Here is a 24,181-nt window from a genome sequence, read left to right on the forward strand (position 1 = left end):
GATTAACACTATAGACAAAGACGTAATCATCTCTTGCCTCTTGACTTGTTTTCCTCCTCTTCTTTGCTTCTGTGTAGTCTGCTTAGGTTGCCACAACAAAATATTATAGACTGAGTGGCCTAAGCAACAGAAATTAATTTCCTCATAGTTCTGGAGGCTAGAAAGTCCGAGATCAAGTTCTGACCAACTCAGTTTCTAAGCGTGGTCTCTCTTCCTGGCTTGTTAGATGGCTGCCTTCTTGTTATATCCTCACATGGCCTTTCTTCTGTGCATGAAAGGAGAGAGTTCTCTCGTTTCCTTCTCGTATAAGGACACCAGTTCCACTGGATTAGGGCCCCACCCTGATGACCTAATTTAATCTTAACTGCTTTCAGAAAGGCCATGTACAGTCACACTGGAGGTTAGGGCCTTAGCATGTGAGTTTTGGGGTACACAGTCTATAACAGAGTCCCTTCCATCTATTTTCAACCGCATCAGCCAGAAGTGATCCCATTCAGTCAGATAATTTCACTTTCCTACTCAAAAACACCTCTATTGGTTTTTCATTTCAGTCAGACCAAAGCCAGAGTCCTTACAGTGTCTGACAGGGTTTTTATATTACTTAGCTCCACTGTCTCTCTAGAGCCACCACCTGCTACTCTCCCTTGCCCTTCTTCACTAGGGCAAGCTTCAGCTGCAGTGGCCTTGTTGTCCTTGTTACACATTATGTACATTTCTACCTCCAGGCCTCTGCCTTACTAACCCTCATGAGTTTTCCCCACTGCTTTCCTCAGGTGTCTTCTCCAATGTCACCTTAACAGGGAGGCTTTCCTTTACTTATCATTACCCCAGCAACTCCCTTTCTTTCACTTTTAACTGAACCCTGGCTTCCCTATGAGGATACTCTATCCCCCCTTGCCTCCTCATGCCATGCTACCAGGCACGATGCTCCAGGAGAAAGAAAATTTGTTTCATACTTTCATGGAGTTATAGACTAGAAGGGATGACAGGAAATAAGCACATAAACAACATAAAAATGACAAATTGCAGTGAGTGGTATGGAAACAAATTGGTTGCTTTGATTGAGATGGAAGGGTCAGGGGAGGTCTCTCTTTGGATATGCTCCTTAAATGAGGCTAATGCTCTAAGAGGCTTGCCTTAGAGGAGTGAGAGACAAAACCAAGAAACAGGAGGGCTTATAGGAAACAGAATGTAGGGAGAGTGAAGAGGCTGATTAAAGAATATTCAGGGAGTTTGGAAAAAAGAGGTCTGTAAAGAAGCAGCTGTAAGAGAAATGCCAAGACAGCACAATTTCATATGATCAGTTCATTTACCATATATTTGTTGAGTGCCTACTATGTGCCAGAGGATATAGCAGTAACGAAAGTAGGCAAAAATTGTGCTTAAAAGAGGGAAGGTGACTCTTCATAAAGTGTGGAATAAAGAAAAGTAAGATAGGCGATAGATGCTTGAAGTGAAAGCATGTTCACAGCAAGTTTCTTTGGTTGGTTGTTTTGTTTCTGGATGGTGGAGGGGTGTGTTCGTTAATGGAGAAAGATTGCCTTGAAGATGCAAGAGGCAGAGATGATCAAAATTCAAGAAGAAGAAGCAGAAAGTGATAGAATAAAGAACACAAGTGGAGAATTGGTGTTAATGAGGGGAAAGAAAGATTCCTTTGAGATGAAGTGAAGGAGGAGAGAATGAGTAAAGACGGAGACTTGAAATCCCTAGTTTAATAGAGAAAGATTTCCTCTTTTTGAAAGGAACAATGATATTCTGAATTTTTTGAAGACACATCATATTTCTCTTGTGCCACTTTTCCCCCAGTTTAAACATTCTTATAATCTTTATTCTTTCTTTACACGATCTTTTTCTAGGCCCTTTATTCTTTGGCACTTTCTTTTCTGGACACATTCTATTCTGTCATTGGTCCTAAAAGTTAGATATCCACAGTGGAACATACTATTCTAGATATGGTCTAGCTAATGCAAAAGAACTGCTGCCTTCCAACTTGTTCAGACATCATATGTTTGTTGACAAACGCTAAGTTATCTTTTAAGTTCTTTTTTTTTAAAATTCCAAGAGGTTCCTACGTGGCTAAGTATCACACACAGTACCAGGAGATTTTAATTCTGAGTTAAATGCCATTCTATTTGTTTTTTCTTCATCTCCAGTAAGGTTATCTTTATTTACCAGTTGTTACAATAGTTGTGGGTCTTGCTTCTCATAATTTTATGCTATCTGTGATATTTTCTCTACTGATCATCACCACAATATTTATTTCTTACCACCATTGTTATCTTTGTTTTCGGCTCAATCAAGAGTTAGTCTTCCTTTATCTGGTTATTTTCTTGTTCAGGCTTCAGGAGGATTATGGTTGGAGTGCTAAATTTGGATAGGGAAACCAGTATAGCTAAGCTCTGACATCTTTGCATCCCTTTCCATCTCTGTTCTGGTACTCTGGTAGAATAGATAACCTAAAAACCACTTTAAAACATCTATAAATTTTGGATTAAAGATAACAAACATCCCTTTAAATGCACAACTGAGCTTCTGTGGAAGTCACAGAAATACAGCCAAAAAGGAAGGGAAGCTGAAACCCAGGGGTGTAAACATGAACCTCATCTTCTCTCCCATTTTCCTGTGACTTATCTTGTTTTCCTCAGCTTTGGTGCTACCAAGGCTTGACTTTAATGGACATTTCCAATCAATGAGAGAATTTTTTTTGCTTTCATCAACAATTCAGTTATTCATGTTAACATATATACCATTTCAGTTATGTTTGCTAAGCTGTTTTCATCACTGTGTTCAGAGGTTTGTCTTCTTTTCCCCCCTAAGAGGTGCCGAGATGTTATGAGTTCCTTATTTGTGGTTATTGGATAAGTTTTGAAATGTCACTGTGTTAAAGCTGCATGATTATATATTTTGGAAATTTTGTTTGTTTAAAATGATTAGCTTAAATACAATGGAGGAGTTTGATCCACAGTAAGAAAAGCAGGACTGATATCTCCAGAGATGGGAGTCTTTGGGTTCACCTAGTTGAAACAGTGCTCATTTAAGTGAGAATATTAGACAGTTAGACATGGACTCTGTCTAGGGTGTGATAAGCCACAAGGCACATGATTTTTTTTTTTAAATCTTACTTTACACTTTGGCAAAATATTCTTACATTTTCCTCATCTGTGATGAAAAGAAGGAATTATTACATAATTTACCTATATTTTGAAAAGTCCATGGGTTTGGCATGTTTAAATCCTGTACACTCTGTGACAACATTATGATAGTAGTAAATAGTTCTTGATACCCCTGTTTACCTTAGAATTATGAGACCAATCCATTCCATTTGACAGTTCTCATATTCTCTTACCAAAGAAGCTACTTATAGCAACCTTGGATTTGTAAAAATGGATTCCTTTTTACAGGCTAAAAATATGTTTATCATCTACTAACCTTTTCTATTTTTATTGAAGGATTCTGTGTCTTCTTATTGTACAAAAACATTAGTTTTACTTAACATTTTTATCTTGGAATAATGTAAAGGATATACATGCATTTAATTAAATAATAACATAATTGAGGTTACTTTTAAAATAGGTTTTCTAATTGCTTTTTTAGTAGAAATATTATTGATAATACTTATCATTACTTTATAGTTTAATAAAACACTTAAAAATCTTATTTGTTGTATATCTTATTTAACTGTCCCAATAACTGTATTAGGTTTTTAAAATTTGTATTTTTAATTTTTTCCTACACAACATGGATTTATCTGTTATGTTTTTAATATTTTTCTCATAGGATGTATGAATTTTCAGAGATCTTAAGAGATTTTCCCAAGGTTATGTAGCTACTAAAAGCTGAGCTGCCACTGGAAACCCAGGTTTGCTATATCTGCTTTTAGTAGAAAGAGATTTGTTTACTTATAGTGGAGATCATGTATTTTTATTGTCTGGAATACAGTAGTTCCCACTGCCCACTCAACCTTTATCTGAGGTTTAGTTTTCTACAGTTTCAGATACCTGCAGTCAACCAGAGTCTGAAAACACTAAATGGAAAATTATAGAAATAAACTCATGAGTTTTAAATTGCATGCCATTCTGAGTAACATGACGAAATCTCTCACCATCATACTTTGTCTTGCTTGGACGTGAAATCATCTCTTTGTCCAGCATCTCCATGCTGTAGACACAACTCGCCTATTAGTAGCTCTCTTGGTTATCAGATTGACTGTCCTGATATTGCACTGCTTGGCTTCAAGTCACCCATATCTGACTTAATAATGGTCCAAAGCACAAGAGTAGTGATGCTGACACTTTGAATATTCCAAACAGAAGCTGTAAAGTACTTTCTCTAAGTGAAAAGGTGAAAGTTCTTGACTTACTAAAGAAAAGAACAAATTGTATGTAGAGGTTGCTAAGATCTATAATAAGAATAAATCCTCCATCTGAAGTTGTGAAGAAAGACAAAGAAATTTGTACTAGTTTTGCTGTTGTGCCTCAAACTGCAGAAGTTACAGCTATAGTGCACAGTAAGTGCTTGTTAAGATGGAAAAGGCCTTAAATTTGTGGATGGAAGACATGAACAGAAATGAATTCTGATCGATGACTTTCAGGTTCAGTACTATCTTTGGTTTGAGACATCCACTGGGGTTCTTGGAATATGTTCCCTATGTATAGGGGGGACCCTTTCAGTGCCTACAGTGTGCATCATCCTTTATCAAAGTATCTGAGAAACCAAATCAGTGCCAAAAGTAGACATTATTATATTTTTAAATAGTTGGTTTAGATCTAGCCTCATATTACCCATTCTCTTTATTTATCATTACCTCTTGCAACTCAGTTTCTTTTCTGAATTATATCCTATAGAAATTCTTTCAGTAAGAGTCTAAGTAACCACTCATTTTTAATCTGTCTGAAAATGTTTTTATTTTACTTTCATTCTTAGAAGGTAGTTTGGCTGAATATAGAATGCTAGGTTGATAGTTTTTTTTCTCTGCTAGGTTGATAGTTTCTTTTTTTCCTCTTGTTGCATGAAGGTATTATACTTTCTTCTGAGTTTATTATTTTTGTTGAGAAGTCAGCTGTTGATCTAATTATTGTTTCTTTTTAGGCAATTTTTTCCCTCAGGGTGTTTTACAGTTATTATCTTAGTAGCTTTGTAGTTTTGCTGTGATATGTCCAAGATGTATTCTTTTCATTTATTTTGCTTGCTGGTCTAGAACTCAGTGTCTTATCAATTATGGAAAGTTCTTAGCCACTGACTGTTCTTTACCTCTATCTTCTTCTTCTAAAACTCTGATTAGACATATGTTGGCTCCTCTTATTTTATCCTATCATTAATATTTTCCATCTCTCATTTCTTTTTTATTTTCTTTATTCATTTCTATAATCATTTAAAAATTTTAAATGTAAAATATTTGTGGGTATATAGTAGGTATATATATTTATGGGTACATGAGATATTTTGGTACAGGCATGCAATTTATAATAATCAAATCATGGGAAACTTGAATATCCATTCCCTCCAAACCTTTATCTTTTATGTTACAAACAATTATATTCTTTTAGTTCTTTTTAAATGTACAATTGAATTATTACTGATTATAGTGCCCCTGTTGTGCTATCAAATACCAGGTCTTATTCATTCTTTCTAACTATTTTTTGTACCCTTTAACCATCCCCACCTTCCTCCAACCCCTATGCCCCCACTATCCTTCCTAGCCTCTGGTAACCATCCTTCTTTATCTCTGTGAATTCAGTTGTTTTGATTTTCAGATCCCACAAATAACTGAGAACATATGATATTTGTCTTCCTGAGCCTGTCTTATTTCACTTAATATAATGATCTCCAGTTCTATCCATGCATTTGTAAATGATAGAATCTGATTCTTTTTTGTGGCTGTATAGTACTCCAATAAAATGTGTGTGTGTGTGTGTGTGTGTGTGTGTGTGTGTGTGTGTGTGTGTGTATACAGACCACATTTTCTTTATCTTTCATCTGTTGATGGATACTTAAGTTGCTTCCAAATTTTGGCTGTTGTGAACAGTGCCACAATGAAATTGTAAATATCTCTTCAGTATACTGATTTCCTTTCTTTGGGGTGGATATCCAGCTGTGGGATTGCTAGATAGTTTGATAGTTCTGTTTTTAGTTTCTTGAGGAACCTCCAAGCTGTTCTTCATAGTGGTTGTACTAATTTACATTCTCATCAACAGTATATGAGGGTTCCCTTGTTTTCACATCCTCACAAGCATTTGTTACTGCTTAGCATTTGGATAAAAGCCATTTTAACTGGGGTGAGATGATATTTCATTGTAGTTTTGATTTGCATTTCTCTGATGATCAATGATGCTGAGCACCTTTTCATAGATCTGTTTGCCACTTGTGTCTCTTCTTTTGATAAATATCTATTCAAATGTTTTGTTAATATTTTAATTGGATTATTAGATGTTTTCCTATAGAGTTGTTTGAGGTTCTTAAATATTCTGGTTATTAATCCCTTGTCACATGAGTAGTTTGCAAATATTTTCTCCCATTCTGTGGGTTGTCTCTTCACTTTGTTGATTGTTCTTTTGCTGTACAGTAACTTTTAAATTTAATTTGCACGTTTTTGCTTGGATGCTTGTGCTTGTGGGGTATTACTCAAGAAATCTTTGCCGAGACCAATATCCTGGAGATTTTTCCCAAAGTTTTTCTGTAGTAGTTTCATAGTTTGAGGTCTTAGATTTAAATCTTTAATCCATTTTTATTTGATTATTATATACTGTGAGAGATAGGAGTCTAGTTTTATTCTTCTGTATATGGATATCCAGTTTTACCAGCATCATTTATTGAAGACTGTCTTTTCACCAGTGTATGTTCTTAGCTCTTTTGTCAAAAATGACATCACTGTAGGTGTGTGGATTTATTTCTAGGTTTTCTGTCCCATTGGTCTATGTGTCTGATTTTATGCCAGTGCCATACTGATTTGGTTACTATAGCTCTGCAGTATAATTTGAAGTTAGGTAATGTCATTCCTTCAGTTTTATGTTTTTGCTCAGGATTGCTTTGGCTATCCTGGGTCTTTTGTGATTCTATATAAATTTTGGGATTTTTTTTTCCATTTCTGTGAAAAATGTCATTGGTATTTTGATAGATATTCCATTGAATCTATAGACTGCTTTGGTTAGTATGGACATTTTAACAATATTGATTCTTCCAATCCATAAACATGGAATATCTTTCAATTTTTAGTGTCCTCTTCAATTTCTTTCATCAGTATCTTACAGTTTTCATTGTAAAAGAAATTTTTCACTTCTTTGATTAATCCTAGGTATTTAGGAATTACTCTATGATAGAGATTTTTCACTTCTTTGATTAATTCCTAGGTATTTAGTTTTATGTGTGGCCATTGTAAATGGGATTTAAAAATTTTTCTTTTTCACATTATTTACTGTTGGCATATAGAAATGCGGCTGATTTTTGTATGTTGATTTTGTATTCTGCAACTTTGATACTTTTTTTTTTATCAGTTCTAATAGTTTTTCAGTGAAGTCTTCAGGTTTTTCCAAATATAAGATTATATTATCTTCAAACAAGGATAATTTGACTTTGTCCTTTCAAATTTGGATGTTGTTAACATCTTTCTCTTGTTTGATTGTGATACCTAGGACTTCCAGTACTATTTTGAGTAACAGTGTTGCAAGTGGGCATCCTTATTGTATTCCAGATCTTAGAGGAAAGACTTTTCAGCTTTCCTCCGTTCAATATGATACTAGCCATGCATCTGTCATATGGCTTTTATTACTTTGAGACATTTTGAGGATTTTTTTTTTAATCATGAAGGGATGTTGGACTTCATCAAACATGTTTTCAGCATCAGTTGAAATGATCATATATATATATATTTTAATATATATTTATATTTTATTGCACTTTAGTTTCTAGGGTACATGTGCAGGACATGCAGAATTGTTGCATAGGTACATATATGGCAATGTGGTTTGCTGCCTCCCTCACCCCATCACCTATATCTGGCATTTCTCCCCATGTTATCCCTCCCCAACTTCCCTAGCCACTGCTGTCCCTCCTCTATTCCCCCACAACAGACCCCAGTGTGTGATGCTCCTCTCCCTGTGTCCATGTGTTCTCATTGTTCAACATGCACTTATGAGTGAGCACATGTGATGTTTGATTTTCTGTTCTTGTGTCAGTTTGCTGAGAATGATGGTTTCCAGATTTATCCATGTCCCTACAAAGGACACTAACTCATTATTTTTTATGGCTGCATAGTATTCCATGGTGTATATGTGCCACATTTTCCTCGTCCAGTCCATCATCGATGGGCATTTGGGTTGGTTCCAGGTCTTTGCTATTGTAAACAGTGCCACAATGAACATACGTGTGCATGTGTTTTTATAATAGAATGATTTATAATCCTTTGGCTATATACCCGGTAATGAGATTGCTAGGTCAAATAGAATTTCTATTTCTAGGTCCTTGAGGAATCACCATACTGTCTTCCACAATGGTTAAACTAATTTACACTCCCACCAACAGTGCAGAAGTGTTCTCCAGCATCTGTTGTCTCCAGATTTTTTTTTATTGCATTTTTGGTTTTGGGGTACATGTGAAGAACATGCAAGATTGTTGCATAGGTACACACATGGCAGTGTGATTTTCTGCCTTCTGTCCCCTTGCCTGCATCTGTCATTTCTCCCCATGCTATCTCTTCCCACCTCCCCAGCCCCCGTCCCTCCCCCATTTTCCCCCAATGGACCCCAGTATGTAGTGCTCCCCTCCCTGTGTCCATGTGTTCTCATTGTTCAACACCCGCCTATGAGTGAGAATATACGGTGTTTGATTTTCTGCTCTTATGTCATTTTTTAATGATCACCATTCCAACTGGTGTGGGATGGTATCTCAATCTGGTTTTGATTTGCATTTCTCTAATAACCAGTGATGATGAGCATTTTTTAATATGTTTGTTGGCATCATATATGTCTTCTTTTGAAAAATATCTGTTCATATTCTTTGCCCACTTTTGAATGAGTTTGTTTTTTTCTTGTAAATTTGTTTTAGTTCTTTGTAGATTCTGGATATTAGCCCTTTGTCAGATGGGTAGATTGCAAAAATTTTTTCTCATTCTGTTGGTTGCCAGTTCACTCTAATGATTGTTTCTTTTGCTGTACAGAAGCTCTGGAGTTTAATTAGTTCCCATTTGTCTAATTTGGCTTTTGTTGCCAGTGCTTTTGGTGTTTTAGCCATGAAGTCCTTGCCTATGCCTATGTCCTGAATGGTTTTGCCTAGGTTTTCTTCTGGGGGTTTTATGGTGTTAGGTCTTATGTTTAAGTCTTTAACCCAACTGGAGTTAATTTTAGTGTAAGGTGTCAGGAAGGGGTCCTGTTTCTGCTTTCTGCACATGGCTAGCCAGTTTTCCCAACACCATTTATTTAACAGGGAATCCTTTCCCCATTGCTTGTTTTTGTCAGGTTTGTCAAAGATCAGATGGTTGTAGATGTGTGGTGTTGCCCCTTTGGTCTCTGTTCTGTTCCATTGGTCTATATTTCTTTTTTGATACCAGTACCATGCTGTTTTTATTACTGTAGCCTTGTAGTATAGTTTGAATTCAGATAGCGTGATGCCTCCAGCTTTGTCCTTTTTGCTTAGGATTGTCTTGACTGTGCAGGCTCTCTTTTGGTTCCATATGAAGTTTAAGGTGGAAAATTTCAACGTGAACAAAAAGGACATTCACTCTGAGACCCCATCTGAAAGTCACCAACTACAAAGACCACAGGTAGATAAATCCACAAAGATGGGAAGAAACCATAGCAAAAAGGTATACCATTTAGGGTATAACACATATACCATTTTAGGGTAAAAGTTTTCTTCCTTCATGACATATTTCTTTAAATATCTCATGCCACTCACTCCTGACCTGTAAGATTTTCATTGAAAAGTCTGCTGCCAGATATATTGGGGTTCCATTGCATATTATTTGTTTCTTTTCTCTTGCTGCTTTTGGAATTATTTATGTATCTTTGACCCTTGGGAGTTTGATTATTAAATGTCTTGAAGTAGTCTTCTTTGGGTTAAATATGCTTGGTAGCTCTATAACTTTCTTGTCCTTGAATATTGATATATTTCTCTGGGTTTGGGAAATTCTCCAATATTATCTCTTTGAATAAACCTTCTACCCCTAACTCTTTCTTTACCTCCTCTTAAGGCCAGTAACTTTTAGATTTGCCCTTTGAGGCCATTTTCTAGATGTTGAAAGGAGGTCCTATTGCTTTTTATTCTTTTTTATTGTGTCTTCTCACTGCGTTTTCAAGTACCTGTCTTCAAGCCCACTAATTCTTTCTTCTTGATTAATTCTGCTCTTAAGAGACTCTAATGGCATTCTGTATTACATTATTTGCAATTTTCAACTCTAGAATTTTTGCTTGATTCTTTTTAATTATTTCAGTCTCTTTGTTAAACTTATCTGATAGAATTCTGAATTCCTTCTCTGTGTTGTCTTGAATTTCTTTGAGTTTCCTCAAAATAGCTGTTTTAAATTCTTGGTATGAAAGATCATATATCTGTTTTTCTCCAGGATTGGTCCCTGGTGCCTTATCTATTTCATTTGGTGAGGTCATGTTTTCTTGGATGGTCTTGATGCTTACAGATATTCCTCAGTGTCTGGGCATTGAAGAGTTAGATATTGGTTGTAGTCTTCACAGACTGGGGTTGTTTGTGCCTGTCCTTTTTAGAAAGACTTTCCAGGTATTTGAAGGGATGTGGGCCCCAAATCTGCTAACACTGTGGTTTTTGCAGACTCATGGAGATACTGCCTTACTGGTCTTGGATAAGATCTGGAATAATTCTCTGTATTACCAAGCGGAGACTGTTCTTCTTTCTCCTTATTTTATCCCAAAGAACAGTCTGTCTCTTTCTGCAGAGCCACCTATTCCTGGGGGTGTGGTGATGCAAACACCCCTTTGGTAACTACTGCTGGGATTGTATTGGATCAGACCTGATGCCAGCATGGCACTGTATCCTTATCTTCAGGGCAGTGAGTCCTCCAGACCCCGGGCATGTACAGAGTAGCTGTCTGGAAGCCAAGGATTAGAGTCAAAAACCTTAGCAGTTTACCTGATGTTCTAATCTATGGCAGCTAAGCTGGCACTCACACTGCATTCTAAAGTCCTTCTCACTCTTTCTTCCCTTTTCCATAAGCAGAAGAGCCTCTTCCTGTGACCACCATCATCTCTGGTCCACAAGTTCTTCTAGGTCACTGCCAATGTTTACTTAAAGCCCGGGATTTTTTTTTTTTTTTTGTCAGCTTATGGTCAGTGCTGTCAGGCCTGAGACATACCTTATAGGTCAGTAAGCTCCCCTCTGGTCCAGGACAGATTCAGAAATGTTGTCCAAGACCCTAGGCCTGGACTTGGGGATTCCATGTGTCTGCTTGTTTTATTTCCCTACTGTGACCAGAGTGGTACCTTAGGTGCAAGGCAAAGTCCCCTTTATTTTTGCCTCTTTTTTCAAACAGAGTAAGTCTTTCACCATAACCACCACAGCTGGGACTGTGCTGGAACACCCTTGAAGCCAGCATGTCTCAGACCACAAGGCCATGGTGTGCTCCCTGTTTATCACTACTGATTATTTAGGGCCAAGAACTCTTTAGTGAGCAAATGATGAATCCTGCTGGGACTGGGTCCTTTCCTTTAAGGCAGTGGGTTCCCTTTTGGCTCAAGGTACATCTAGAGGATGTTCAGGAGTTGGAGCTTCACAACTCTGCCCAGTGCCCTGTCCTACTATGGCTGAGCTGGTATCTAAGATGTAAGACGAAGTCCTCTTTACTTTTCACTCTCCTCTCCTTAAATAGAAGGGAGGAATTACTTTTGTTGTTGTTAACTGTACTGCCTGGGATCGGTGGAGGGATGGTGTAGGTACTTTCTTAGCCATATCTGCTGTTGTCTCCCTAGATCATGTGCCAACTTTGTCTACTGGCTCTAAGGCCAGCCCAACACTAGGATTTGCCTAGGAATAGCAGTCCTTGTGTCCAAGACTGCCTTTCAAGTTTACTGAAGATCCCAGAGCACTTCAGCCTGCAGTGCAGTGGTGAGGCTTGTTGAGAGACTCACATTCTAACCTCTGGGATGGGTGATTCCCTTCTGGCTGAAGCTGGTCCAAGTGCTCCCTCAATATGTGGACACTGGCTGAACCCAGCACAGCTTTATTGTCGACTCTGACAAATCAGCACTGAGTTCGGTGTAAAGTTCCTCAGTCACTTCCCTCTTCCTTCCTAAAATGCACAAATTTTTCTCTCTGTGCTGCATGGCCACTGCCATGGAATGGGAGAGGGGTGGCGCCCGTGACTCAGGACTGTCTCTCCTGCCCTCTTCAGTGTCCATTTCGGCAGTATAAAGTTAAAGCCAGGTACTGTGATGGCTCACTTGATTTTTGGTTCTGTGACAGTGCTTTTTTGTGTGCAGATAGCTGTTAATATTTGGTGTTCCAGCAGGTAAGACAAGTGGTATAGGTACATATGTAATTTTGCTCTGTTTTTCATCTCTTATTCCTTTTATTGCATTATTGTATTAGTCTGTTCTCATGGTCTTACTAAAGACATACCTGAGGTTGGGTAATTTATAATAGAAAGAGGTTTAATTGACTCACAGTTGCACATGGCTGGGGAGTCCTCACAATCATGGTGGAAGGTGAAGTAGGGGCAAAGTCTCATCTTATGTGGTGGCAGGCAAGTGGTAGTGCTGAGCCAAAAAGGGAAAAGTCCCTTATAAAACCATCAGATCTTGTGAGAAGTCACTCACTATCATGAGAACAGCATAAGGGTAACTGCCCCCATGAGTAAATTACCTCCCACCAGATCCCTCCCATGACACATGGAGATTATGGGAACTAAAATTCAAGATGAGATTTTTTAAGTACATAAATACAAACCATATTAATTATGTACTGAAAAAATCTATCATCCAGTTCAATATCCTTTTCAGTAGGTATCTTATATGTTATTAAGCCATTGATTTTAAATATTATATTTCTCTGTTTCTAGAATTGCTATTTGGTTCATTTTCACATCTGGTCAATTTTGATAATTGTTCTTTTTGTTCTACTTATTTTATTTATCACATATGTATTCTATAGCTGACCAAAAATTTCAATACGTGAAATTTTTATGAGTTTTATTCTTTTTTTTTTAAATTTTTAAATCCTTGTTCATGGTGGGATGTTTCCTTTCTCATTCAGTAATCTATAAGTTTGAATCTGTATTTTTTAGAGCTTCATGTGCTGGAATATTTGGAGTTGAAAAGTGTACTTTTAGAGAGGGGATTTCTATCTGCTTCTTCTAAGTATTTATATATGCCTGTATTACTAGAAACCCAGGACCGCTTTATTCTACATTTTGGCTAAGGACCTGGAGTTCATAGAGACCGTAAAATTTTGCCTTAAACTTATCATATGAGTACAGAATTGTGGTTAGACATTCTTAGGGGGATTTACTTTTTTAACTCTGTCTAGAACTAAGACCTAGTTAGACATCCTTTCCCCTTCTGTGCAATGTGTTGTTGTTGTTTTAATTTTCACTGAGGATGTTGTTATTTAGAGGTTTTAGAGTTTTGCAGGGGTCCCTCATCTAAGCTTTCAGCTTGCTTGGACTTCAGACTGTCTTCTGCCCCACTCTCACTCATACCTTGAATGGCTGGTTAAAGTCCAGGTACTAGTCTACCATGGGTTGACAGATTCCCTGGAACAAATACCTGTTTCAAAGCTAACCCCCTGGGGTTCATAATTTCTGTCCTCCCCTTTCCCTCAGACTGTGAGGAATTCCACTACTTTCCCCTCATGATCCTGAATTAAAATATTCTTTTGTTGGTTTCAGAATGTACTGAAGTATGCTATATCAGGAAGGATTTTTCTGAAATTAAGTCCAAAATTTTGTGAAAAGTGTAAGGGAATCAAATTAGTAATCAGAAATCTGGTTGAAAAATACAGAATGAGAGCGAGTAAAACTAGATTGTTTCAAGAAATATTTTTAAGGAAGGGAAAAAAATAAAATGCTCATGCCCCACATTGAAGTTATTTTCTTAAGAGCTGAATCAGTTTCCAGTTCTTCTTTCCTTCATCATTGTGCTGTATGTTTATAAATTATTGTTTCCATTTTTTCAGTATCTACATATCATGGTAGTACATTATATTTCAAATGCATTTCAATCATGCCATCCCAAAGATAAATTCAGACCATATTGATATTCAGTGTTCCCCAAACCTCCTTAGTAATATACTTATAAACTACTTTAGATTGGGTCTAATTATATAATAGACTTATATTGAAGAGTTTTGGCTAGGCACAGAGGCTCATGCCTCAGCACTTTGGGAGGCTGAGGTGGGTGGATCATTTGAGGTCAGGCATTCAAGATCAGCACAGCCAACTTGGGGAAATGGAATCGTTACTAAACATACAAAAATTAGCTGGATGTGGTGGCGCACACCTTAATCTCAGCTACTTAGAAAGCTGAAGCAGGAGAATCACTAGAACCTGGGAGATGGAGGTTGCAGTGAGCCAAGATCATACTACGGCACTCCAGCCTGGGTGATACAGCAAGATTCCATCTAAAAAAAAAAAAGTTTTTACATTGTATGTTATAGTGATATTTCTATTTCAGGTTGAGATTAGAATCCCAAATTAGAGATCACATTTAGTAAAGGGTGACAAAATTGCTACCTTGACACTATTCAGTTGAAAACACCAAACACACACACACACACACACACACACACACACACACAATTCAATTGAAAACAACACACACACACACACACACGACTTACTGATACTTGTTAGATTCTTGAGAGAAGTAGAAAAAGAATGAAAAAAAGAGACAACTAACATTTGTATAGCCCAAAAAGCATTATCTTTGAAATATTCCTTTATCTTCCTCAAGGTGGAATCAGTTTCATCCTGCACTACTCACAAATTGTCCTTGTTTTTCATCCTGTGTTTTTTCCTCCCTCCACTTTTTGCCCTCAGAAGAATTCCTAAACATCTATATTTTCAAAGTACTTGCTAGGCATTGGAGATACAATGTTGAAAAAAAAAATAGATGTGGCCTACATTTCCACTGAACTTATAGTTTATAATGGGAACTAGACAATTGCATTATAATATGGTATTATGAGTGCTATGATAAGGAAAATATAGATTGATATGGAACACCCAGCAAAAGCGCTAAACTTGAGGGCCCAGGGATGTGTTTATAAATGCAATTATATTAAGTTAAGATTCAACATATAGTACAGGTTCACGGTTCTCAAAACATACTTTTTAGACTTTCAGAATCATAGGGGAATTTGTTAGAAATGATAATTCTAGGGCCTAATTTCAGGCTACTGAATGAGAAACACTGAGGAGGAACCCAGAATTCCGTTTTTCAACACTCTCCAGGTGATTCTTATTCATGCTGAAAATCAACTAGTGGTATATCTAGATGACCAGATTAAGAAGGCTAGGAGTTAGATCCTGTGAGGCAGAGAGACCAGCTTTTGAGACCCCTGTGCAAGAAAGCAATATGAAATGATTATGAAAGAGTTCAGCATGCCTGGAGCATAGGCATGGGGTCTGGAAGAGGGTTATGATGGGCAAAAGATGGAATGAAGAGGAAAGCAGGGAGAAAATATCATCTGGGTTTTGTAAGCCACATTAAATTATTATTATTTTTTGCTTTTTAATTTATTTTTATTTTTAATTGATATGTAATAATTGTACATATTTAGGAGTACAGAGTGACATTTGGACACATGAAATATTCTATGCAATGACAGACCGGGTAATTAGCATATCTGTTACCTCAAAACATTTTCCATTTCTTTGTGTCGGGAACATTCAAAACTCCTCTTCTAGTATTTGAAAATATATAATCAATTATCATTAACTATCATCACCCTGATGTATAATACTAGAACTTCTTCCTCCTATCTAGCTGTAACTTGGTAGCCATTCACCAACCTCTCCCTAGCCTTCTCTCCCTGCTCCCCTGCCCAGCCTTTCATAACCATAATGTTACTCTCTATTTCTGTGGGCTCAACTTTTTTAGCTCACACATATGTGAGAACATGTGGTATTTATTCTGTGCCTGACTTATTTCACTTAACATAATATTCTCCAGGCTCATCCATGTTGCTGTGAATGACAGGATTTGATTCTTTTTTATGGCTACATTAAATTGTTTAGATTTCATTTATCATAAATATTTACAGACAGCCCCTAACTTACAATGATTTGATTTAACAATTTCTCAGCTTTAAAATGGTGTGAAACTGTCGCAATTTTGATATATTTCAAGTTTTGAATCTTGATCTTTTCCCAGGCTAGTGATATGCTGTATATGAGATATTCAGTGCTTTATCATAAAATAGGCTTTGTGTTAAATGATTTTGCCCAGCTCTAGGTTAATGTAAGTATTCTGAGCATGTTTAAAGTAGGCTGGTCTAGCCTACGATGTTTGGTGGGTTAAGTGTGTTTAAATGCATTTTTTTTCTTTTCTTTTTTAAATTTGTATTGTTGAGATGGAGTCTCTCTCTGTTGCCCAGGCTGGAGTGCAGTGGTGCAATCTCAGCTCACTGCATCCTCTATCTCCCTGGTTTAAGCAATTCCTCTGCCTCAGCCTCCTGAGTAGCTGGGATTACAGGTGCATGCCACCGTGCCTGGCTAATTCTTTTGTATTTTAAGTAGAGATGGGGTTTCACTGTGCTGGCCAGACTGGTCTTGAACTTTTAACCTCAGGCAATCCACCTGCCTCGGCCTCCCAGAGTGCTGGGATTACAGGTATGAGCCACTGCGCCTGGCCTAAATGCATTTTCAATTTATGGGATACTTAATTTATGGTGGCTTTATCAGGACATAATCCTATTGGAAGTCAAGGAGCATCTGTGTTTAGACATCTGTCTCTTCAAATAGAATGTGAATATATGAGGGCCAGGATGACATTTCCATACCTCAGAACATCCTTCAACTACTCTTGGCTTATAATTGATGTTAAATAAATGCATGCTGATTAAAAGAGCTTCTTGTGTAGTCACAAAAGCCTTGTGAGGTGGGCACTACTACTCTTATTTTATACTTAAAGACAGCTGAAGCTAAGAGAATGTGAGTGGCTTACTAACATAAAAAGTCAAATGGCTGTTTATTGATTTTTGAGATGAAATTTCACTCTGTCATTCAAATTGGAGTACAATGGCATGATCTTGGCTCACTGCAACTTCTGCCTCCTGGGTTCAAGAGATTCTCCTGCCTCAGCCTCCTGAGTAGCTGGGATTACAGGCATGTACCACCATGCATGGCTAATTTTTGTATTTTTAATAGAGATGGGGTTTTGCCATGTTGGTCAGGCTGGTCTTGAACTCCTGACTTCAGGTGATCCACCTGCCTCAGCCTCTGGAAATGTTGGGATTACAGGCATGAGCCACTGGGCCCCGCCCAAATTGTCATTTAGAAGCAGAGATGTTTTACAAACCCAAACTGATGGATTTTGCTTTTAGAATCTGTTCTTTATTCCACATTATCTTTCTGTTAGGGAGGGCTGAGATTACAGAAAATAAGTATGAATATATAAAATGTGACTTTTTTTTTAACCTATAAGCATTCCAAATGCAATCGTGCTTTATTTATTTATTTATTTATTTATTTATTTATTTATTTATTTATTTTTTCCAGACAGAAAAGGGGAGTGCACTTCATGAAGCAGCTTTGTTTGGAAAGGTGGATGTTGTACGAGTTCTGTTAGAAACAGGTAACTGTTGTGATTCTGCATGGAGCTTATCCTGTCATATACCATTTCTATTTTGGGAATAGATAAAGGAAAATGACACCGTTGTCTTCACAGATCACCGTCTTGCCTTTGCTCTAAATTGCAGATATGTATTCATATTATGTAGAACTGACCTTCAGTATTTAGGTAACATTGATATCAGTGTGCACCTTCCTTTATGCAATAGATGTTTTAAGTACAAATATCTTAGTTATTACAATTTTATGCATTTAAGTGCTTTAGAGATCAACTACCAAAAGAAAAGGAGATTTCTGCCTTCTGTAAGAGAGGAATTGATCCTTGAGAAATTGTCACAAGTGCTTGGTTTATTGAAGAGCATAATAGTTTTCCTAGATTTTATATTGTGAGCTAGGGTAAACAGAGATTTGAGTTTTCTCTCCTAAGGTAAATTATCCTTCTAGTAAGTTCATTAACTGAGTACCTATTGTTAGGCTATGGAGACTTATTATAAAGGGAATCTTTTAAAGGGAATGCTTTGAAGGAAAAATAAAGTTGGCTTATTTATTTTAATATGTGCATTCTTATTGAAATGAAATAAAGGTAGAACTGAGGTCAGATTTTTTTTTTTAAAGATCGTAAGACATGGATAGAAATTCATGCTTGTAAACAACTGATGGAAGGTTTTCATGTTATGGACTATAGTGACTTTATTTTCCTTTGTAGAAAAATAAAATGAAAGATGTTAGCAGACTATTGTATTGTGATTGTATTTGTACACAATTTAACAAAGTTAAAATTTCATTTATATTTAATTTTAACATGCAGTGTGGTGAGATAACAAATGATTTGAGGAAACCACCTCAGTATTAATATGTGCTGGTCACACATTCCTGTACAAATTTAAACATGTATTAAATAATCTTACAATGAACTAAAATTCGGGACCAGATCCTGTAAACTGGCTTTTTTTTTTTTTTTTGCAATTATGTATTTGGAAAATTCATACATTTTTTAGGGCAGTGAAAGCTATTTGCTACATTAAAGTAAGTTCTTTCATACACTATATATTTTCACAACTAAAATAATAACAGGTCTTTTAGTTACACACTTCAATAAGTTTGCTCATCAAGTGGATGATGAGTGTTGCTGATGAATATAGTCTTGCATAAATAAATATCATGGAGTATATGACTATGTATTTGGATAAATTCTTTGTGGACAACAGTTAAAAATAATCATGCTTTTTTAACTTTGTGGATATTCAAGTGTTCTAAGACTATTATATTACTTACATGATACATTATTATCATTTACTAAATATTTTTACGATATTATACAGAGTATATAAATCACATGACCATTATACTTTAGGAATTCACATTCTAAATCAATAATTTTTTTTTTAGTGTAATAGTGTGCTGTTTAGTTAAGTAGTTATAACCCAAAGATACCATAGGGTCCTGAAAAACAATCTTAAGCATTGGATCAGTGCCCTTTAAGAGTTAATTCATGATCAAGAATGTTCCTTTGGATTACTGGGTATATATTCAAAGGATTATAAATCATTCTACTATAAGGACACATGCACACAAATGTTCATTGCAGCACTGTTTACAATAGCAAAGACCTGGAACCAACCCAAATGCCCATCGATGATAGACTGGATACGGAAAATGTGGTACATATACACCATGGAATATTACACAGCAATCAAAAACGATGAGTTGTGTTCTTTGTAGGGACATGGATGAACCTGGAAACCATCATTCTCAGCAAACTGACACAAGAGCAGAAAATCAGACACCGCATGTTCTCACTCATAGGCGGGTGTTGAACAATGGGGACACACGGACACAGGGAGGGGAGCACTACACACTGGGGTCCATTGGGGGGAAATGGGGGAGTGACGGGGGGGTGGGGAGGTGGGAAGAGATAGCATGGGGAGAAATGACAGATACAGGTGAGGGGAAGGAAGGCAGCAAACCACACTGCCATGTGTGTACCTATGCAACAATCTTGCATGTTCTTCACATGTACCCCAAAACCTAAAATGCAATAAAAAAAAAGAATGTTCCTAATCTTTGGTAGCAAAAAGCTTCCCCTTCTTTGGTAAAAACTTGCGTGTGTTTGTGGTGTATGTAGAACTTAATTTTTTAAAAACCACTTTTAGTGCTTGGTCTGTGTATGTTTGAAATTACAGCAGTTAGATTCTTATAGTATCTTCTAAGGACACTTTAGTGGTGTACATCTAGTGGGTTTTTCTTTTTCTTTCAGGAATTGATGCCAACATAAAGGATAGCTTAGGTAGAACTGTCTTGGACATTCTGAAAGAACATCCATCTCAGAAATCTCTCCAGATTGCAACACTCTTACAAGGTAAATGTATTGAATGATGGATGTGTTTGCCTTATAGTCGAGATGAAATTGAAACTGTTGTAGTTTTCCTCTGGATTTTGAGTTAGTGTTTACTTTTGAACAAACTTAACTAGTTTTATTTTTTTCTGGTAGACTTTTAAACTAAATAATAATACCTTTTAATTTTTTATTTTTGTTTTTCAACTACTTGTTATTTTAAAGAAGTTAATGTATTTATTTACTCATTTGATATTAAAATATTGTTTAAATTCACATTTAGTAAATAGTTATGAGCTGGTGGTTAATAACACTACAAAGTAGTGATGATTAAGTATTAGCTCACATTTGAATAATACTTTCAGTGTTTTCAGGATTTGCTACTACTTTGGTTTCTATGACCCTATGTAGTAAGATAAGTCAGATATTATTTTACTTATTGCACATAAGGGAAACTGAGGCTCTGAGAGATTTGATTTGCTCAAATTCATGTATCTTAAATGGCAGAGCTTGTATCTAACTGTTGGATTAACAATAATAACAAAAATAGTATTTAGCCGCAAGAATACAGATTATTTCCTTCCCAATCCAATTTATAAAATAACTCAGTCTTACTAGCCTTTGTTTTTGGTAAAGGTCATTTAAGTATGTTTGTTGTTAGTGGCAGTTATTAGCTTTATTGAAGGTTTGACAACTCTCTAGGTACGACTTTTGTTGTTTGCAGCATTGCATACTTCTCCATTTGAACTAAAACTTTTACAAAAAATTTAGATTTAAATGATTTCCCTTCCTGTTTGGCAATTAGACATGACATACAGCATGTTACCTAAAAAACCCAGATGTTTTTTCTCTCCTTTCTAGTTAGCTCTTACCCTGTTCAGCAGTGATTATCTCCTACACTTGTTATGGACTGGCTGCAAGTATGACAGAGGAGGGTGCTGGGATAGGTTTTATTAGGTGTCAGTTGGGAAGCTGAAGAACAGCATTGTTCTGCAGGGAGATAAATGAATTAAAACCAAGTCAGGCAGGGAACATGTAAATACAGGAGTCAACAAAGGCCAAGGAAGAGTAAAAAGAATAAATGCACTGTATGCGGCCATTATGCTTTCTTCTCTATTTCCCAAACATCAAAACATTTCAGGAAAGTTCGAGTCCCTAGAATTTTCTTATCAATAAAGAAGTTAATTGTAAGTCAAATAAATCCATACAGAGCTAAATCAGACAAGGATCCAATCACAGCCTTTTATATAAATTAAAATTAAATTGAATAAAAGCTAAAAAATAAGAGTGGCATATACTATTTTTATCAGTCTTCTCCCTCTAGGTACTTTATGTTTCATATTGGACTTTTGGCTGTCACTGAACTTTTTTTTTTTTTTTTTTTTTTTTTTTGAGATGGAGTGTTGCTCTTGTCAGCCAGGCTGGAGTGCAGCGGCGTGATCTTGGCTCACTGGAACCTCTACCTCCCGAGTTCAAGTGATTCTCTTGCCTTAGCCTCACAAATAGCTGGGATTATAGATGCTTGCCACCATGTTCACCTAATTTTTGGATTTTTAGTAGAGAGGGGGTTTCACCATATTGGCCAGGCTTATCTCAAACTCCTCACCTCAGGTGATCTGCCTGCCTCAGCCTCTCAAAGTGCTGGGATTACAGGCATGAGCCGCTGCACCCAGCCTCTCACTGAACTTTTAAAAACTGAAGCATGTGTGTAATATGTCTTTTGGGAAAAGCAAAATAAATGTTACCTACTAGAAAAGAGGATGTGACATAATTATGGACTTTAAAAAAATTTACTGCATTGGTTTATCTAAGATGAAGTGTTGTTATATAGGAGTAACTATCTTTGCTCTCCTAAATGGTCAAGATTTATTAGGTATGCCAGTTTGTGATAGGGCATATGGGACATCTTTGAAGTTCTCTAATTATTGGCAAAATTCAGAATTTGAACACATCATCTCTGTTCTTTGCAGTCCTGGATTTCCCTGGTATGAGGATGTACTTGATTGGCATGAGAGTACAAATTTTCTTAATCATATTTTAAGAAAAAGGTGCATCCTGAATAAAGAAGTATAAGCAAGTGATCGGTATGAAAAGGGATCTATTAATTTAATCTTTATACAGAGGCTATAAACTAGCCACTTGTGGGCTGAACACTTTGATAGATAGCAGACATGCTTCGTTTATATCACATATTTTGGGCCTACATTGTGTTTCCATAAAACTTGAATTAGTTGTTAACATTTAAAAATCTAGAATTTGGCTGGCCGCGGTGGCTCACCCCTGTAATCCCAGTGCTTTGGGAGACTGAGGTGGGTGATTATAAGGCCAGGAGTTCAAGACCAGCCTAGCCAACATGGCAAAATCCTGTCTCTACTGAAAATACAAAAAAAAAAAAATTAGCCAGTCATGGTGGCATGTGCCTGTAGTCCCAGATACTTGGGGGGCTGAGACAGGAGAATCGCATGAATCTGGGAGGTAGAGGTTGCAGTGAGCTGGGATCATGCCACTGCCTGGTTGACAGAGTGAGACTCCATCTCAAAAAAAGAAAAAAATCGTCTAGAATTTTAGCTCAAACTCTGGAGTTTTGATTTCTCAAAAAGAAGTTTTGTTTCATTTCAGGGATGAACTTTACATTGGTCATTAGTTCTCTGGTTAAACATGGTCTGTGAGGCTGAATATTGGTGAACATTTATTTCTATAGTCAGATGCTATTTTCTTTATGATTAAGAGAAAAGTGAGATGTTTTCTTGTCTTATACTTATCTGGCTTTGCCACTTATTAGCTGAATGAACATAGACTAATAATATTCCTCCTTTACTTGTAATCTTTAAAACTCAGTAAATGTGTCATAGTTTTGTAAGGATTAGATGAGTCAATTTATAGAAAATACTTAGAACAATGCTGGGTCCATAGAAAGCAATATTTAAGTTTAAGCTGCTATCCCTAATATTATATCTTTATCAACACTGGAAAAATGAAAGATAGGCTGAGTATAGGACATTACTTCAAGAATAATGGCAATGAACATTATTTCTTTGTGGAAATAAAGTTAATATGCAAATTATGCTTATCTTACAAGATTACAGCACCATTTTAAAATAAACTTATTCCATTTCATTCATTTATGTTACCTGGCTAGTTGTTGTATCCATATAAACTCAACATTCCTATTTTAGGGATTAAATCTGTTTAAATCATCTTTCAGATAGTTTAAAATCTTCAGATGGAAAATATTTAAGGAGACCAAGGAGTTTATTGTATCTTCAATAGGTGAATTTATTTTTAAGGAAAGAATGTGTTAAATTTCATTTTTGGAAGAAAGGAGTTCAAGAGATTCTACCAAAGAATAGAGTGTCTTTTTTTTTAGATTAAAAACTTTAAGTAAATAACTCATCATGACATTCTTTTGCATGTTTGGTTGTTTTGAAGTTCTTTTGAAAACTTAGGATATAGTTAGGATACAAGAAAATAAATGAAAAGCTGATCACCAGAAGTAAAACATAAAATTTATTGATTTTAAAATAAGTGAATTCAAGTATGTAATCTCAAAATTGTATATATACAGAGTATTTAGAAGGCATGGGAAGATCTACAGTCCTCGAAGAGCCTGTACAGGAAGATGTAACACAGGAAACACACATTTCATCTCCTGTTGAGTCTCCTTCCCAAAAGACCAAAAGTGAGTGCCTAATTATAAAGCCCTGGAAACTATACTAGACTCTTATGTACAGTTGTGAAAATTTCAAGTCTAATAGGTTTTATCCTATACTCTATATTTTATCCATTTTTCAGAACTCCTGTTGTTGGTTAGGGCTTCTCAGTCCTGAGATACAGTAGTGAGCAAAGCAGAAAATTATCCCTGCTATAGTGAAGTTCATGTTTTTTTCTTAATGTGTTTTTCCCCCAGCTTTATTGAGGCATACTTGGCAAATAAAAATTATGTATATTTACAGTGTACAACTTGATATATACATTTTGGAATAATTTCCAAAATCAAGCTAATTTACTTACCCATTACCTCACCTAGTATAGTGGTTGTTTTTTGTTTTTTGTCTTTTTGGTGGAGAGAACACTTAAAATCAACTCTCTTAGCAAGTTTC

At 36.3% G+C, this 24,181-nt stretch overlaps 1 protein-coding gene across 17 annotated transcripts in view; it reads left to right on the forward strand.

The window, feature by feature from the left end:
- The window catches only part of ANKS1B (ankyrin repeat and sterile alpha motif domain containing 1B), a 1,271,383-nt gene that overhangs the window by 204,947 nt on the left and 1,042,255 nt on the right, over positions 1-24,181 (forward strand). For all 17 annotated transcript variants that reach the window (XM_039471669.2, XM_074402369.1, XM_074402368.1 and 14 more), the window contains exons 5-7: positions 17,675-17,750; positions 20,004-20,105; positions 23,647-23,760. In XM_039471669.2, the coding sequence (XP_039327603.2) occupies positions 17,675-17,750; positions 20,004-20,105; positions 23,647-23,760 (292 nt within the window). The remainder of the gene's footprint in view (positions 1-17,674; positions 17,751-20,003; positions 20,106-23,646; positions 23,761-24,181) is intronic.

The sequence above is a fragment of the Saimiri boliviensis genome, chromosome 7 (assembly GCF_048565385.1).
Source record: "Saimiri boliviensis isolate mSaiBol1 chromosome 7, mSaiBol1.pri, whole genome shotgun sequence".
Taxonomy (NCBI): Eukaryota; Metazoa; Chordata; class Mammalia; order Primates; family Cebidae; genus Saimiri; species Saimiri boliviensis.